The following is an 18,555-nucleotide window of genomic DNA, read 5'->3' as shown; positions in this document are numbered from 1 at the left end:
GGATCGTGTGATGTTGGCTAGGCTACAGATTGTTTCGTTGGTTTCGAAGTTTCGACACAGCTCGCACGGCTACGGGAGACGGCCAAGAATAGCAAAGAGCACGCGAATCTAGCCGCCTTGTAACCGCGTCTGGTGAAGGCGACCGACCGCTCCCTCCGTGGTCCGTCAGAACGAGCGATTATTTAACGTAAAATAATTTTCATCGCGCGACACACGCGATCCGTGTCTGTAGTCGTATATGGAGGTAAGAAGCGGAAAACGACGGTTTCAGCGTGTCGAATCACGCAAAGTGAACTGAATGGTGTAGTGGCCTCGGTGAAGTAAGATCCAAAAAACGCGGTGAAGAGGGAAAGAACAAGATAGAAGAGAGCAAAAGAGAGAGAGAGAGAAAGAGATCACGTAGAAGGATAGGGGAAAGAGAAGAAGAGACCGTGCGAAGTGGTTAGAAGGTTCTACGAGTGCGATCGTGCGTGTTTTCTCGGGCAATGTCTGTCGAGAGTCGTTCGAGCTCGGCCCTGTTTAAAAGGGCTGAACAGCTCAAACGTTGGGAACAATCCGAGACGAATCGTGAACCGGCCCTACCACGTCAGGTTGCCAGGAAGATTAAGTTCTCCGCGGATTGCGTGTTCCTGGCGGCGTGTGCGGCAGGCGACAAGGAGGAGGTCGTACGATTACTTCAAAAGGGGGCGGATATCAACACCGGAAACGTAGACGGTCTCACGGCGCTACACCAGGTAGATTATTCTCCTTCTCATACCTCTTTTCTTCCGCGCTTCTGTTTATACACCGCGATTCCTTCCGATATACATCTCTGTCTATACAACACGCAACTACTTCCGACCGAGTTTTCCCAGTCTTCGCTTTCTCCCTCTATGTTTTTCTTCCCCCTCAATCGTAAATTCTTATCGCAAGATGGCTACTACATAACATACTCCAGCTGTCTAATTTAAGTGCGATCGCTAGCAAAACTTTTCCTCCTGTACTATCGATGTCACGCATTTAACCCACGAACGATGGACCGGCGCGGCGCACCGCGGTTCCGAGATCCACGATTTTGACCCACACTGGTCTCCATATACAGCGGTAAAATCTCAGTCAATCATTGACACCAGAACTACCTAGCTAACAAAATTGTTCCAATTTGCAATTTCCTGAGAAAACGCTAAGGATTCGTGTCTCGGCTTGACTTTCACTTGTCATATCTTGATAGAAGAATCTTCGTAATTTCAGTAGAAAATTAATGTTAACAACGCCGCTTGTTCGGCTGTTTCATATTTAATATTAATGTTTGATTTGTTATGATTGTTTTATTTCATGAAATATGAAGATATGACTATTTACATTATGTTGTCTTTTTACTTAAGGGTGTTATGCATGTAGTGAAGTAATAGTCAGGCTAGAGAGTAGTTAATAGAATTTACTTTGTGTTACCTTGCCTATTGTAATTGAAGTTTCACAATTATTTACTTTGATAACATCTCTGATGCTGCCATATCTTTTGAGGAATATTAAATAAGAAGAATTTTTATTAAATGTTAATTTATTTGTTAGTTTATGCCTCTGAAACTACAAATGTTTACAATGACGGAATACTACAAATCTTTGTTTATTTAGATGTTTGTATTGTATGTCTGTTTTTTCTGTTCTTGTAGATAATTTTTTTACTAATGTTGTATATATTTTGTTATTTTATGTTACAATGATCAGCAATATGAACGTGATGATTTTGTACATTATATATACAACAGTAAACATGTCATTAATAACAATAGTTTGTATAAAATTTGTTGATATCAGGCTTCTTAGTATTATATGAATAAGCAAACAAATGCTACAAGTTTTGGCACAATGCTTAAACTATTGACACTACTAAAATAGGTTGAAGTTAGGATAGGGCTTAAAATAGCTCTGTAAAAGACGTTCATTTTGGTTGTAGCTCAAAACATAAAAACATCTGCTATTTCATAAAGATTAATGTTAATTGAAATCTTGAGATTCTTTAAATTTTAATTATAAACATATGTACAATAATAATATGTATAAATTAAAATGCATATATTAATGAAAAATTGTGTTTATATTTTAAGTAAGTTAACTTAGCTAACATTACATAAATTTATGGAATTACTAAAAAATATTAGTATGATATCATAAAAAAATGCATTTTCGCAGTAATTTTCATTTAATATTTACATTAAATACAAATTAAAATTTATGTAACATTTATGAATTAATTCCACTGTAGTTATGTAATTACTACATTCAATTCAAATCACTCACAAAATTCTTCGAATTGTTGTGTGAGAGATAAATTATTTATTTACAACATTTTTAGTCCCTACAACATTTTATGTAGATTGTGTTCTATTTGTTACTGTTATTTAAGCATAGAGGAAGTTTAGGCATTTCATGGATTTGCGAAAATAGAATGTGAAAATACATCAGGCATCAAATGCTATTTATAGTTCTCTGTTAGAAGTCAGAGGCTGCAGTATCTGTATTCTATGTGTCCTCTGTCTTAAAATGTTATTATATATAACATCCTTTTTCGTTTAATTAGAAAACCCATCTTCAAATATTCTTTGCATAAACTTTCTAATTTATACATTAAAACTAATAGGAGTAGTAATTTCTAATACTGCTATTGTTGAAGAAATTAAATATTCGTATATGTATTTGATATATGTATTTTACAAGTAATATCTACAAGCAGATTTTCTTTAAATTGTATCAATCTTGTGTCATATAGTTTGCTAAAATTTTAATGTTGCACAGCTACATAACATAAGCATGAATAAGACTTTATCTTTTATCAGCACTTGAACATATCCTCTATGACTGTTCTTGTCTTATAAAACTAAACTATATCTTTTAATTAATACAATACTATTTTATGTTTTATATAATTTGTTCAATCGTTTACGTCTCATTGTTAAAAATAATTGTATTTTAATTATAGGCCTGTATCAATGATGATTTGGACATGGTCGAATTTTTAGTAGAAAAAGGAGCTGATATCAACCGTGGTGATAATGAAGGATGGACACCACTGCATGCAACTGCGTCTTGTGGTCTTTTATCTATTGCTAAGTTAGTATTTATTTTTAATTAGAATTGTAACAAGACATTAAACTTTAGTGATGCTTTTAAACAAGTATATACATTTTTTAGATATTTAATAGAAAAAGGATGTGATTTGGCAGCAGTTAACAATGATGGGGAACTGGCTCTTGACATTGCACAAGGCAATGAGATGGAGGAAATGTTACAGCAACACATAAATGAATCTGGTCTGTATCTTTTGTATAAGATGTATGCAACAATTAGTTTCTTCTTTAATGAAAACTATTATTTTATAGGCATAGATTGTGATCATGCTAGAAGTGAAGAAGAAAGATCTATGTTAAATGATGCTAAAGCATGGAGGTCAGGTGCAATGGGTAAAGACGCAGTTCACCCTAAAACAGGAGCTACCGCATTACATGTTGCAGCTGCTAAAGGCTATACTAAAGTTATGAAGTACGATTTTATTCAATAATGTTATCGTATTAAATTGTAAAGATGTTTTAACGATTGTACTCAGCGAAATTTTTACTCATTATTTATTACATTCGAGATTGACATCTTTCAGCATTTTACTGCAGGCTAAATGCGATGTTAATGCTCAGGATTTTGATGGTTGGACACCCTTGCATGCTGCAGCACATTGGGATCAATTTGAAGCCTGCAAGCTTTTAGTGGAAAATTTCTGTAATATGGATATTAAGAACTATGCTGTACGATTATCTTTCACTTATTCTTACATTCATATACCATGCATACTCTATTAGTATCATTCATGGTTTTATATTTACAGGATCAAACTGCATTTGATATCGCAGATGCAGATATATTATCAGCCTTAAGTTTTCTAAGAGACAAACAGAAACGTATGATGAAAAGGTTCGTAAAAAATAAATAATTATAGTTCATGAAAAAGAAAATACAATTTACTAATTGTATTTGTTGTTACAGTGTAACAACAACCAATGAAAATACGTTAACAACAGAAGAATCTGTGGAAACCTTTGAAGAAGAAATGCCAAATGAAGTTAAAAATGTCGAATTAGAAATTCAGTCTGATAAAGAAAACTCTAGTACTGGAACAAACAGTGATGTTGGTATGTTCATCATTTATATTAGTTATTACAGTGTTTGGCAGTTTGCATGTTCACATTTCAACATTTTAATGAATTATTTAATTATAATACTAAATGGTAATGAATTCCTAAGCTTACATGTGTGTACAGAATGTTCCAAAAGTATTACCAGTTGGCAGGAACATACTATAAAAACAGTTTGTAGTATTAACAATTTTATTTTTGGTGTAGCAGTTTTGCAATTAATATTAAAGTAATACTGCTAGAACACTCTGTGTCAAAAACGAGCAGAAATATGTGTTATGATTTCTCAATCATTTGTTTGTATTATTAGAAATGTATTAGAACATTAAACTTCTGTTGTAAAAGAATTGGGTTCTATGATTAACAGTCCTCTATGTATTCGAATTTATAAATGATTGGGAAATACTGGATTAGATAGGAACTTTTGTTCCTTATAAAGAATGTGTTACACAGCATTCAGTTTCGCAAGTCTATTTTACTTACCTTAACAGCAATTTGTATTTCTTGTAACAATGCTGCATGGACAGAAGCAACACGTGAAACATATATGGAAGAGAGTGATGGTGAAGGTGAATCTGAGACTAGCTCAGAATCACATTCTTCCACTTACTCCAATCAATCTGATAAGTCTAACGAATCAAACCACTCTTCATGTCTTACAGATGATGGTGAGTTTTGTCTGTAAGGCTGTTCTTATATTATTAAAGTTAAACTTCAGTTGCATGTATTATATGATACATATAACTTCTCTTTGCTATATTCTTCCTCGCTATAAGAGTGTTTTTTTCCTGATACTGAAACAAGTTTCTCTACTGCATAAATGAATAATCAATTATAGTTTCCTTTTTTCCTAGTGAGTTCTATATTAAAACTAATGCTAAATTCATTACGTCCATTTTACGTTTACAGAGAAGAAAAATAGAGCGAACCGGGAAGAAACAGCCCAGAATAATTCATCTATTACTGACTCAAATAAAGTTCCTAATCAGGTAATGCAATTCTGTTGATACATATTTTAGATATATTTGGGTAAGTCTGTCACAGATCCACATGCATACAAAAGTATGTTGAATATGTAAAAACTAATGTTATTACTTTTTAGGCTCCAATAATGCCTCCAAAACAACAGACTGATAACAATGAAGAAGGAGTGATACCATCGTGGAGGCGTTCACGCCCGATAAGATACATACAACCAGATGCAACAAATTCTTTATCCACAAGTAAGTTCCTTTCCTAAGATTTATTTATATTCCTATAATCATTTAGCAACATCTGAACTACTTTCTTGTTTGTGAATAGAACTCGAGGAGAAGGACAAGAACATCAAATCGCCGACATTGTCGAACAAACTGAACACTGAACCTGATGTGGTATTAACTAGAACGCATAGTTTTGAATCAGACGAAAAGTAAGTTGAACTTGAACATCTAATCGTTACATCGTTTTCGTAGTATTTCAAATTTTGCCGTTTTATTTAATACGACTTGCGAAGTTCTTTAAATATCTCGACAGTATTTTTTTATCTTCGTCTATATATTACAGTCAATGTTAGTTCTACAAAAAAAAATCATTTTTGCATTGAAATCAGTTTAATATTCAAAGATTTTGCGTAGTACGTATATTGTCGAGCTTTTATATGTCTAGAAAAAGATTAGTGTAGTCGTATGCATGGCATGATGCATGTTATGCAGGTTCTATGAGCAGTACTTGGCATTACAAGCTCGCATCAAGGCGCTTTCCTGCCCTACTCTCCATTGCTGCAACGCAGCTACTCCTACTCACACCAATACTACGACTCGCTCTGCATCTCTACGCGAAACCCACAGGTGCGCACGTTTCATACGTGGTATATATTAATGCTTTTATGTAGGTATCATTTTAATAGTAACTATACGTAAGTGCTACAAGCGAATATATGATCACTTAAAATTGATCAAAGTGTTGTATCAAAGGTTCGCACAGTCTACAAATAATTTCACGATAATTTGTGGTCCGAATGATAGTTGTAGATTGCGTAGTCGATAATCTTTTAGAAAACTTCGGAAATGTTGAACGAGTGGCTTCAGAAGTTTAGAAAAAATAATACCATTAAACTTTTAAATTTGGACCACAAATTTTCTGAATTTTATACACTTATTTTTTTAACGTGTGCGTGTGAATCGTTCATTTATACTTGTGATCATTAATTTACAAAGCCCCCTTTATTCCTTGCTTTTGCTTGGCTTAAATGAAATCAACAATTTTTGTATGTACATCGAAACATCAATCTGACACAATTGATTTGTTTCCATAAGAACAAAATTATCGAAATTGATTGATTGATTGATACAATAAGACTCAGGTTACTAAACTAAATTTTTTTTCTATTATTCACGTGATGTAACGCTCGTACTGTTTTAACTTTAGAAGAAAAGAAGCAAAATTAAACTTGGAACTATCAAGACTGCCACAGGGAAGCAATACACTTTCACCAACATCCACATCCAAAACAATAGTGTCGAGCACACTGCCAACTACTACAGCTACAGCTACTACAACTGCCACAACAACAACTACAACAACAAGTCCTATTCCAGCCAATCAAATGCGCAGGTAAATATTAGACAAAATGGAAAGGGCAAAATAATATTTGTTCTTGACGGATTTAAATTTAAAAAAGTAACGAAACAGGGCGTCATTCTCTTTCATTGAAAACAGTGTAGATATCTGAGTAACGAATTGACACAATTAGAAGCAACATTAGAATTCTAAAAGTCTGATGTCTCCTAGAAATCGTAATTTAGCGTATGTTAGAGTGCCTTTAAAATTGAAGTTCATGCATTCATATTTGCATCGTGCGATGTTAATGTGGCCGGGTAGCATTCAACCAGTGGAAGCTACAACCACAGTACTATCGAGTGCAAACAATTCAGTAGCAGTTTCGGGAACTCCTACTACACCAGGAGGAAGCAAGCTAAGTCCTGGAAATATCTTCAAGAATTTCTTCAAGTGGGTACCCTATGCTTGACCTGGGAAGATTCTCTTGAAACGTGTGACTGCATATTCTACAATATATCTACACACAATATTAAGTTATTGGCAGTGGCATGGAACAGTTGCTTTGCAGTGTGATTATTTCTTTTAGTTGCATTCATTACATACAATCCTCGAATACTACTTGTCCCAATAACCACTATCTTGTCTTCATTAGAGGCACTTTGCCACTGAAACATAATTTGTCGAGTTTAGTTGATAGTATAGCTTCAGACTTGAAACTCGAAGACTGTTTGAAAATCTACTTCAGCAGATACCTCACGTTTATAATTCCAAATGGACGGATTTGTGAATAACAGAAATAGATAAACATTAACGAATTACTCTTCAATGTTACAAAAAACATAAAATGTCAGCATGTTTAAAACATCTTAAAATACACCTTTATCTACACGTGTATGTACTATTTCTTATTAGTTTGATCGTCTTTGTTGTTTTTAAATGTCACATTATAGTAATGCAGCATTAATATACGTTTACAAGCGACAGCAACACAGCAGAATCATTTCTATTGTCGCACGTAAAAGGCATCATTGTTTTATGTGATATCTGTAAACACTGCTTATGGATTTTGTTTATAATAATGTTTAATGCTTTTTGGAACTTTATTATATTTTATAAGATAATGTTGTTTACGTTCTACAAATGTTACTGTACGTCACTGTTTTTAACGATACGCGTGTATAATGTCTGTTCAGGTCGTTTGTCCCTCCTGTTCGTGATGAAGAAAGCGAAACGCAAAGAAAAGCGCACGCGAAGAGAGTAAGAGAAACTCGACGGTCGACTCAAGGCGTGACTTTAGATGAAATCAAGAGCGCGGAACAGTTAGTGAAGAAAAAGCAACAAAATAATGAAATTCCTTCAACGATAACTTCAACGCAGGTAAAACATTACTTCACACTGTAATGAAAGTTGCTTAAAAGCATCTTAAGCATTTATTTTAACTTAGAATATAACTGGAGTATAGAAGCTATGTTTGTTTTCATTTTTGTGGTGGCAACAATTATAAAATACTAAATTTCCCATTGACAGTAACAAACGCTTAAAAAATATTTATTCATTTTTTTTTAACTGACCCAGCCTACAACCACTACCAGCAATACAGCCTCAATTACAGCTACAATAACAACTGCAACCCCAACTACGGTGACAGCAAATAAACCGTCTGAAGAAGTTAACTTGCCTGAGAGGAGGCCTTCTTGGAGGTTGAAGGTAGATAATGGAAGCAAGGTTTGTGCTGCTTAATGTATTTAGATAAACGAGTCAGAATTTTTTTAAAGAATAAATTCTAACCGAATTCCATTTTTTCCTTATTTAACTTCTTTTCCTTCAAGAGAAGATCATTCTATGATTACATTGAAATTTTGTACATTTGAGATTTCATTGCAAAAGTAAAGCGTGATATGTATTAAATCTAAGAGAAAATCTGATTGTTCAGTTTCAGTTAGAAGATGCTACTAACAGGACTTCCACACTACCGAATGCAGATACTACAACGGCGTATATGAGAAGACCATCAGCAGGCTCGAGTGTACCCAGACCATCATCAGCTCCGATCGAAACTATTGCAACAAGCAGCGCAGAGACGACTGTAACATTGCCACTTAGACGATCGTTAAAACAACCTGAAGATAAGGGTATACATGCGAATAATATTAGGGTCATTTCATTGTCTAAAGTTTATGAATTAAATTTATTCGTTTGTCCCCGTTGATCTGTTTCAGATCAAGATAAAGAGAACGACAGCAGAAATGCACAAGCTACACAAGCTGTTATACAAAGGAGACGAAGACCTAAAAGACGGTCTACGGGTGTTGTTCATGTTGATATGGACGTTAGTAGCATTCATTACTTAAATCGACTAAAATAATTATATTCGTTTTAACTAGCGACGAATGTTTCATTTCGTTATCTTCATCTATTCTTCGACTACATGTTTTCGTTTTCATTTAACATTTCAATTTTTAAAGTAGCCCTATAACTTATTTGAAACTACTAATTTATAATAAGTATGAATTATCGATTTATAGGAAATTGATCCTGAAAAACAAGACTTAACTGCTGGTGGCGATTGTGATGAATCCAAAGTCAACCATAATGAGGTAAGTTACTAAATTTTGTTCATTATTTTTTCTGGCCATGCATAATATCTGAAATGTTTATTTTGCTCAATTTGCATAAAACAAGAAAACGAAGCATGCAAAGTAAGTAATTATAAATTGAAAGTCAGTTTTTGAAGAGCAATTAAAAATTTTTTAACAATGTTCCGTGATATGTTAAACGTTTCCACTTATTTTTATTAAAGTAATTTCTATTTCAAATAATTTTAGTATGTATCAGTAATAACATATGACTATTATAATATGAACGCAATTTAGTGAACCGCAGAAGCTTTGTGTTATTTTTGGGATAGTCTCTGGGAAGATTAACCTCTATTCGTGCATGCTTTGTTAAAAATAGTATTCCATTTCTTATCCTCCTATATACCATTGGACCATGTATTAAAACTAAATGTTTAGATGAACATTTTGTCTGATGCCCATAATATTTAAATTCTTTATATTTTTACTTGAATTATGCACTTTATGATTTAATTATTATTTTTATTCTATTACAATATATTTTTTGCATGTAGTTTATATAATATAAATATGATCTCCAGAAATAATTGAAAATTTATTGAACTATTATGCTAAGAAAAAAATCTTTATTTAACAGCTATAAATATTGTAATTAAATAATATAATAATTGTAATTAAATAATGTAGATAATGCCGATTGTATTTTAAGTTAAATAGATATTTAAAGAACAATTTCAAGAAATAAAACAAGAGTTAAAAACGAAAAAAAAATTGATCATGAACGTGGCCTGGCAGTGGCTAAAAATATTCCATCGACATTTGGAACGATGTGACTCTTTGACATTTAAAGTAGCTCGAAATTTATTTATTGTTTGCATTATACCGTTCAGGTCGGTTAAATATAAGCCGAAAAAACAACAAATGTGAATAAATAATTAAAGTATCGGTTATATAATACATAATCTGGAATAGATCTCATAAATTTCGTAATACAAAATAATTGCAATGAAATTGATCAATACGTTTTGCAATCTTTTACTATTAACAAACATGAATGTGTTTCATTTAAAAATATCTTTAATTACATTTTTTTTAGATAACAAATACATTTTTGGCATAATTTGATATATTAATTAAAATTACATAGTAAATTGACATATTTCATAATATTAAGTAAACACATAAAATCTATTAAAAGTGAAACATCAAATATATTTATTTTAAACCACACAACTTTGATATTAGTGCAAGTTTGTGTATGTGACCTATAAATAGCATACCAAACCAATGCTTTGGAGTAAACTGGCTGATGTCTTAAGTTCCTCCACCCAATGTACGTCAGTCAAGTACTGACTGTTATTAGAACAAGATCGTTTAAATCCGTGTACATCGTGACAAAGTGATCTAATTGTAAAATTACGACTTTGATGTGGTTTTCTGTTCTCTTTTATAAATAATATGTAATAATACAGTAGCAACGTCAAGAAAAAGTGTTTCCAAGCCAATAAAAGCTCGTGACGTAATTTTATCCAGTAAATAATGTCATCCTATAGAAAGAGATCTCAAGGAAAGCCAACAACAGCTGCAGGATTAAGAGCTCAAGCATCAGCAAATGGAAGTTCAATTTTTGGGAATAGGTCGCGAAATATAAGTGGGTTGTTTCCTTTGAATCAAAATAGCTATTCAGGTCTGCTTGGCATTAATGGGGCAAGCCCTGTTGGTCTACCAAATTTTTTAAATAAAACAACAAAATCTAACGATTCATTCAGAAAGTCTCCTTATTCGAATTCTACCAGTAATTTAAATTATCAAAATCCATATACGACATACGGTGGAACCACGTCAGGCTATGGAAGCATAACTCTGCCCACAAATATTGCATCTTTACGATTAGCACCTTCCACAAGTTACAGTTATTTAAATCTAAATCCAAATAATCACGCGCACGTACAAAGAACCGAAAGCTTTAACAAAACAAAAGCAAAGCCAAATATTCAGATTGGATCTAGAAGCTCTAGTCTGCAAAGTTTAGCCAGTTCTGAGGGATACATTGTAAGATTTATGTTACTTTTAGTCGAACACAAAATCATTAATCTTTTAATTGATGTAACATTGTAAAAAAGAAATCGTGCAACACTCTATTTGGGCTCATTTTAAAAGATCAAGCCTGTAATTTTGCAGAACTTTTTTACGTTAACAAATGGTGTTCAAAATTAGAAATTGTACGATTTTTTATTACAGAATTATATAGTACATTTTTCTACAGATACATGATTTAGTAACATACATTTTTGTTTTGTAGAGTGGAAATGATCGTTCTGGAAGATCTAACAGACTAGGATCCATTTCATCATTATCATCGGAAACACCTTCCATATCAGCTAGAATAAAATCTACAACATCCGAGAACGGTGAATTGGATTACAAGAAATTGTATGAAGAATCTCAAGTAGAAAATGAAAGGCTGAAAGAGAAGCTGAGACGATCAGACGAACAATTAAAAGAAGCTACGAATTTGTTGGACAAAGCGCAGAATGTTCAAAACAAGACGGTCTTGTCCGAAGCAGAGAAACGAGAAAGGAGAGCAATGGAAAGGAAATTGTCAGAAATGGAAGAGGAGTTAAAGGTAAGCATCAAAATGTTTTACATTTTATAATATTTTCATTGTAACTTCTATTCATTACATTGAATGTGAAGTTTAGAAATGTATTTAAAAAGAGAAACAAGTAATTCGCGAAACCATAGTGTAATAAGACTTGTTTAAAATATCGTGATATGTGATATTTACGTATGTCATCATACTTAATGAGAATTTGTTTTAATTCTGTACTCCTTAGTTAGAATGCACGTCACAGTTTTTCTTTTCTCTTATATTACGTTTTGATTGTTGCGGCTAAATACAGAGGGAAGGTGTCAGCATTTCTGGAGTGGTTAATTTGAAAGAAAAGGAAATAAAAGAAGAAGAAATGAGAAAAATTACGCAGCTTTGATGCATTGCTTTCTTCTTTATTTGCCATTTCTTGGTGCTTTTATTTTTAGTATCTTTATTAAATAATCACGCTTATTGTTTATGCAGTATAATGGTTTTTAATTGGCACTTTTGTACTTCCTTTTGATTACTACTTTCGTGTGGTTTTCGTTATCTATATTTTGGTTGGGTCGGCATCAAAAACGATACTACATATATTACAGTCATCGTTCGATAAATAAGCTGCGCCAGGAGCTGCTCTAGAAGCTGGCTCATCGAGAAGACGGTTACTTCGAGCATCTGCTGTAATCATTTAGCATAACTAGTGTTTCATAGGCATTTCTTCGATGTCTGGTGGGGGCTTTTTATGGGACAATGGATATGGGCTAATCGTTTCACTGTTTACAGCAATTACAAAAGCTCAAAGCTGAAAATGAGAGATTGAAAGCCGAAAATCGGGCACTTACCCGCGTCGTATCCAAACTCACCAATACTACTAAATAGGTAAAGGACATAATGACAGCATCTGCGTTAACAGTGTACATCGTACTCTACGTACAATATTAATTCATTAATTAATTGATTACTTACGACCTTTTTACGTTCTGATCACGCAATATTAAAATTTTTAAACGATGTCGCTCACTGACTAAATCTTACAAATACAGCTTCGCAAACTGTACGCGAATCTAATTACGGATATCATACAAAAATAATAAAAGAAGAAGCGAATAGTTTCGTCTTGAAGAACTCGTAACAGCTTATCGTGCAACGATTTGAGAGCTTGCACAAATTACTGTCTTCTAATAGAAACTGTGCTATGATTCGTTACAATTACACTTGTCTAGCGTTACTAATTATACTTACAATGGTTATTGTACATTTCATGTGTTCTAATTTTTTTAGAGAAAATACTTTCTAATGAAATTCATTAAATGAACAGTTTGCCGTTAGGAATAAAATTTACGATCTGGTCAAGAACTTTTTCAGTGAAATTGAATTTTGAACATACAAACCTTCAAGTATATTGAGATATTTAAGTGTTGGTCATACATGGCTAACCAATATTTTAAGATTTCTTTATACTTATTAGTTTATAAAATTTATAAACTTGAAAATCTTTTCCCCATTCTGATACAAAAAAATGCAGTCTGTCCTATACTAATACAATTTATTTGTGAACATATTTCTCAACACGAATTGAATTCAATATTGAACTTTAAAACACTGTCTTTATTACTTTAAAAAAACATAGTTTGTTCCAGAAATAATGCCAATTTTGACAAATAATTTATCATTATGTGTTAAATATTTACTTAAACAGTTTAGATATGATGATTAGATGGATGAGCTTTATTGTGACAGAAGAAACATTCAAATTATTTATTTTTCTGTCTCCTAAGAAAGCATGTTTAATGTAAAATTACTTTTTTACTGCACTATGCATTCTTTAACAATCGTTTCTTACTACTCATATTATACAATTTACACATCATATCTCCTTTAACCAGCGACATAATTTGCGAACAATTATAATGTTTCATAACGATATATTGCTATATTTTACAATTTATGCAGTTATATATTCTTTGTATTTTGAGCAAATTTATTAAATAACTATTGCACAAAACGGTAACTTGAAGTTATTTAAGGCAGTAAAATAAAGAACATATGAAACAATTGAATTTAAAATACTAAGGTGGTATAGTACATTATAAATAATTCAAACGTTTCATTAATGTGTTCATAATAATATTCGAACATTTATTTATTTTTTTTCTATGCTATGAAATTGTATTTTCGGATATGATAGAACACACACAGTGTTGGATATGTAAGTGGATTTCTAGTTTTAAATAAGCTATTAAAAAGTTAGAAAGACAAGCTTATGTTTTAAAATTGAGTTATATTTCTATTTTTGCGTAGTATTAAAATTACACCTGCCTGATACACTTAACAACATACGTTGCTCCATTGGTTTTAATGCACCCGGTTGTTATATTGCTAATCTAATTTTTTACAGCTCTAGTTGCAACAATACTTGCTTATATCCCTCTTCTATGTTTAATTTCTTTCTATGTTGTTTTTTCATTCTTTTATTTTTGTGAGTATCCATCCGAATCGTTTTATGATGGCATTGTCCTTGTAAATCCTTTTTATAACAAATAATATCAAAGGGTAGTATAAATAAAATAGTTTCTACATTTTTTCTAGGTAATGGACCAATTAAAATGCGAAAACCAGAGGCTAAAAGATGAAAATGGTGCCTTGATCAGAGTAATCAGCAAGTTATCCAAGTAACTCCGGTGGTCTTAAAATTAAAAAAAAAAAAAGAAAGAGAAAAGGCTGCATAGCGTTTCTTCTATTGCATTACAATTGCATTGAATGAATTGTTTTAGACAATAAATTATCACGATCACAATTGCTAGTATTCTTGCAATGTATATTTACGTCATCACATTATTGATGAATTTATTCTTAATGCTAGTAATTTAATTTATTATCAAGCAAATTATCTCGCATGGCTGTGCCAAGTGCGAAAAGAGACGTTGCTCCTATTCTTAGGATTGTGAATAGCTGACCGTGAAGGATCTAGAGTTTTTACTTTTTCTCATACATTTTAAATCTTCCTCTCGAAGATAAATATGGTTCATTTTAGAGCCGACGTTTTATAAAGCAAAATGTACTTCATTTCATGACTATTATTTTTTTTTAAGAAATCACGTTATCAATGTTAACTCTTTATAAGGACATTTTGTAAATATGTAATAGATAAAATGATAATGTGGCATTTTAGAGATTAATAAGAAAAAATTTTTTACTTAATGAAAAAACACATCAGACGTATGCATATACACTCCGAAACAAAGAAATAGCACGCCTGTGCTAACTTTAATTCCGCATTGTGTAGTTAAGATGGCTCGAAAATTCTGAACGATATGTAAACCCTATGTCATACAAATATGGAACCATAACATGCCTTCACGTGACTTCAGCGAACTCTGCGTAAAAAAATATAAACATATGGTTGGGTGCACACAAAATGATAGCACACTAAGGATTTGTGATGCTTTACTTTATTTTAATTATGAACAAAATACTTTAATTATAACAAACTAATAATGAGTGGCACCGCCTTTATTTTCGATGACTTCATTCATCCTCTTTGGTAAAGATTTGTATATCATGGACTTGAATTTGTGGTAAATTATTCCATTCTCTTTGGATACACTTTTTTAAATCGTGAATGTTTTCGAATTGCCTTCCTTCAGCATAGACAGTTCGCGATAACATTCCCCAGCAGTTTTCAATTATACTTAAGTCAGGGGAGCATGCTGGCCACTTTAAAACACGAGTATTTTCTTTTGTAAAATACTCTTGAACAATTTTTGCTATATGTACAGCAGCACTATCCTGCTGAAATATAAATGGCTTCCTAGCAATGTGTTCTGCATACGTATTAATTTGATTTTTAATTAGTTCGACATATTTTATACTGTTCATTCGGCCCTGAATGAATTGAATATCGGTTTTCCCATTGTAGCCAATCCCTGCCCATATCATAACGCTTCCACCTCCTGCTTGTCGTCTATTTGTTTTTATTTCTTCTTTCCGTATATCATGGTAATAATATAAGTGTCCATCAGAATCATTCAAATTAAATTTTTTCTCATCAGTAAAGATAATTTTTTTCCAGGACCTCTTCCAATGTATGTGTTCTTTAACGAATAATAAACGTTCCTGCATGTGTCTAGACTGTAGGCGTAGCTTTCTTTTAATTTTTCTTCTAGTTATATTGCTAGATGTTTGGAGTACATGACGAACATTTTCGATATTCGTATTCACACCCGCTTTGCGAGCAATTTCTTTTGCTGTTGCACAAGAATTACTCGCAGCACGCAGAATTGCTCGTCTATCACGGTTAGATAGTTCAGTTGGTCTACCACTACTCTTCTTTTTACCGTAACCATCAACGTTTTTCAGTACATTGTATATTACTTTTCTACTCCTTTTAATTTCCTTCGCAATTTCCGTAATGGTAACTTTTCTTTTTTTCAAAGTAATAATTGTTGCAATTTCACCTTCAGTTAACTTTTTTCCAAGCCCCATTGTGTAAATTTATAAATTTAATGAGTTAAAGCACTTAATGACTCAAAAACACTACGTTAACTGCTAAAGAACTGACAGAATACTGAAGAAAGTATCGACAAATCCTTAGTGTGCTATCATTTTGTGTGTACCCAACCATATGTTTATATTTTTTTTCACAAAGTTTGCTGAAGTTAAGTGAAGACATGTTATGGTTTCATATTCGTACGACGTAGGGTTTACATATCATTCAGAATTGTCGAGCTATCTTAACTATACAATGCGGGATTAAAGATAGCACGCGTGTTGGAGTGTATATATACATATATGTGCGTGTGTTTAAATTAGGGTGGACCTTAATTATACTTGGTGAACATTTTTTTGCGAGACTTTTTCACTCTTTGCACATCTGTGATACCTGGGCGACGTAAAGATTTCGGTTTCTCGCAAGGGTCACGATATTCCTACTTAAAATTATGGCCTTTAATTTATCCTTTGTAATTGCAGAGTTTATGACATGTCATTTCACAATCGAATGTAGGAAAGGCAAAAAAAAACTTTCTTGCATGAAGACATCTTATATATATCAGGGATTTTCAACGCAGAATCGTTCGCAAAATAGTATAAATATCAAGTTTTTATTTCAAAAGTCCACCTCCCCTTGTTTTGAGTCATTATTTGTACCATGTTCCGAGAGTTGGAAATACACTCCTATTGGAAATGTAATTACATTGTTAACACTAACTTCTCAGACTGTTTAAAGATAATATCTATGTGAATTAATTACAATATTATGTAATTATTTCGTTACAACATTAAAATTTGTTTTTTTTTAAATATTTTCTATAATTAAAATATCTCCGTCATTTGGAAGCATATGAAAAAATTTCTTTAGCATAAAAGGACAGATACAAAAAGGGTGCAAAAGTTAAGGGCGAAAAATTATAAAAATTGAAAAATTTTCAAATTCGATGTCGTTTCCCCGTTACCCGATTAATTTCAGCTTCTGCATAGGGTGCTTTTTAGCCAATGGCATAATCCCGAAAAATAAGGTTCACCCTGATGTATATATATGTATATATATATATATATACATATTAAATTTATTGTATAAACTTGTTTCCATAATTGTAATGCAAAACGAAAGCATTCGCAACATGTTGCGAAGTCACAGTAGAACAATAAAAAGGAGTGAATATTAAGAGGATGACTTTGATGCTATTCAAGTGGCCTTTTCCAGGAAGACTGCAACTTATAAATCCTTCCATCATCGCCAATTTTACAATGAACTGAAAATTCTTGTATTAAACGATCTATGTATGGTTTAACGTATTCTTTTGCAAATTGTCAATCAAAATTTTTTAATAGAAAATGCGACATAAAGATAATAATGGTTTTTGACTGGTATCAACAACGAAAACTGTGTTATTACTTTTAATAACTGATTTAATGTTTCACACTTTTTAGATAACGATAATTGTAATGCAGTTTTAGTTTTGATAATGAAAAAAGAAATTAAAATGTTTATATATAACAAAAGAAAGGAACAAATGACAATGCGTAGGCGACATGTTTTTTAATGATGTTATATTATAAGGAATTGTAAAAAGGATAAGTTGAAATAGTGATTTCATAATGACGTTTGTTACAGAATAACAATTTTTGTGTAACTGTTTACTATATAGATACCTTCATTGCATTGTATAATAGCAATATCTATGTGCTTATTGTATTTGAGAAAAGTGTTTAGATGAGAGCTAGCATCACAATATACAATACTCGTTATTGTATAAATATTGGAGAAATGATTACGTACAACTTGTGATAAAAAGTTCAATCTTTGTCAAATATTTTTTATCCTTAATGACTATTTTTAGTGTCATCTCTTTACTGTAAATATAATTTTAAAGATATCTATAAATATAATGCTTAAAGAAAATACGTTGCTTATAGTATAATAATGAATCTTTGAATAATCGTAGTTGACGATTATTAAACTTTTGCCAAATGTACATTATCATGTTGTGTTGTTTGAACGACACAAACGAAATTAATCTATAATAATAGTTTATTAATTTGATAAAGATTGTTCCTATTATCATTCTTTGTACGGTTTTAACGAACATGTCCCACCCTCAGGTATTATGTAGATGAACAAGTCATTGAATATGGTCTGACGTTTTCTTTTGCGAAATATTTTACGATATAATGAAAATTG

At 32.1% G+C, this 18,555-nt stretch overlaps 1 protein-coding gene across 5 annotated transcripts; it reads left to right on the top strand.

The window, feature by feature from the left end:
* Positions 1–110: 110 nt before the first annotated feature.
* On the top strand, positions 111–17,942 carry Mbs (Myosin binding subunit). Of its 5 annotated transcripts, XM_078184716.1 has the most exons (22): positions 111–734; positions 2,960–3,090; positions 3,172–3,290; positions 3,360–3,519; positions 3,632–3,776; positions 3,857–3,942; positions 4,015–4,160; positions 4,691–4,831; positions 5,073–5,152; positions 5,266–5,386; positions 5,466–5,574; positions 5,858–5,992; positions 6,573–6,758; positions 7,026–7,154; positions 7,898–8,081; positions 8,280–8,429; positions 8,638–8,836; positions 8,924–9,033; positions 9,230–9,301; positions 11,583–11,906; positions 12,657–12,752; positions 14,463–17,942. In XM_078184716.1, exons 1-21 carry the CDS (start codon positions 486–488, stop codon positions 12,750–12,752), a joined length of 3,072 nt encoding a protein of 1,023 aa, XP_078040842.1. In that variant the 5' UTR covers positions 111–485; the 3' UTR covers positions 14,463–17,942. The 5 variants fall into 5 exon arrangements, with proteins under 5 accessions (XP_078040842.1, XP_078040844.1, XP_078040843.1 ...); XM_078184718.1 differs by lacking the exon at positions 5,858–5,992 and having other exon boundaries at positions 112–734; XM_078184717.1 differs by lacking the exon at positions 7,026–7,154 and having other exon boundaries at positions 112–734.
* Positions 17,943–18,555: the final 613 nt, after the last annotated feature.

Source organism: Augochlora pura, chromosome 7, assembly GCF_028453695.1.
Source record: "Augochlora pura isolate Apur16 chromosome 7, APUR_v2.2.1, whole genome shotgun sequence".
Classification (NCBI taxonomy): domain Eukaryota; kingdom Metazoa; phylum Arthropoda; class Insecta; order Hymenoptera; family Halictidae; genus Augochlora; species Augochlora pura.
The sequence above is the reverse complement of the archived record's forward strand: the minus strand, read 5'-3'. Positions and strand labels throughout refer to the sequence as shown.

Excerpts from the sequence above, each read along its gene's own strand:
- Mbs (XM_078184716.1), top strand. The coding sequence starts at position 486 with ATGTCTGTCGAGAGTCGTTCGAGCTCGGCCCTGTTTAAAAGGGCTGAA. Across the intron at positions 9,034-9,229 it reads TTGTTCATGTTGATATGGAC|GAAATTGATCCTGAAAAACA; the intron begins GTTAGTAGCATT and ends ATCGATTTATAG. Across the intron at positions 11,907-12,656 it reads AAATGGAAGAGGAGTTAAAG|CAATTACAAAAGCTCAAAGC; the intron begins GTAAGCATCAAA and ends CACTGTTTACAG.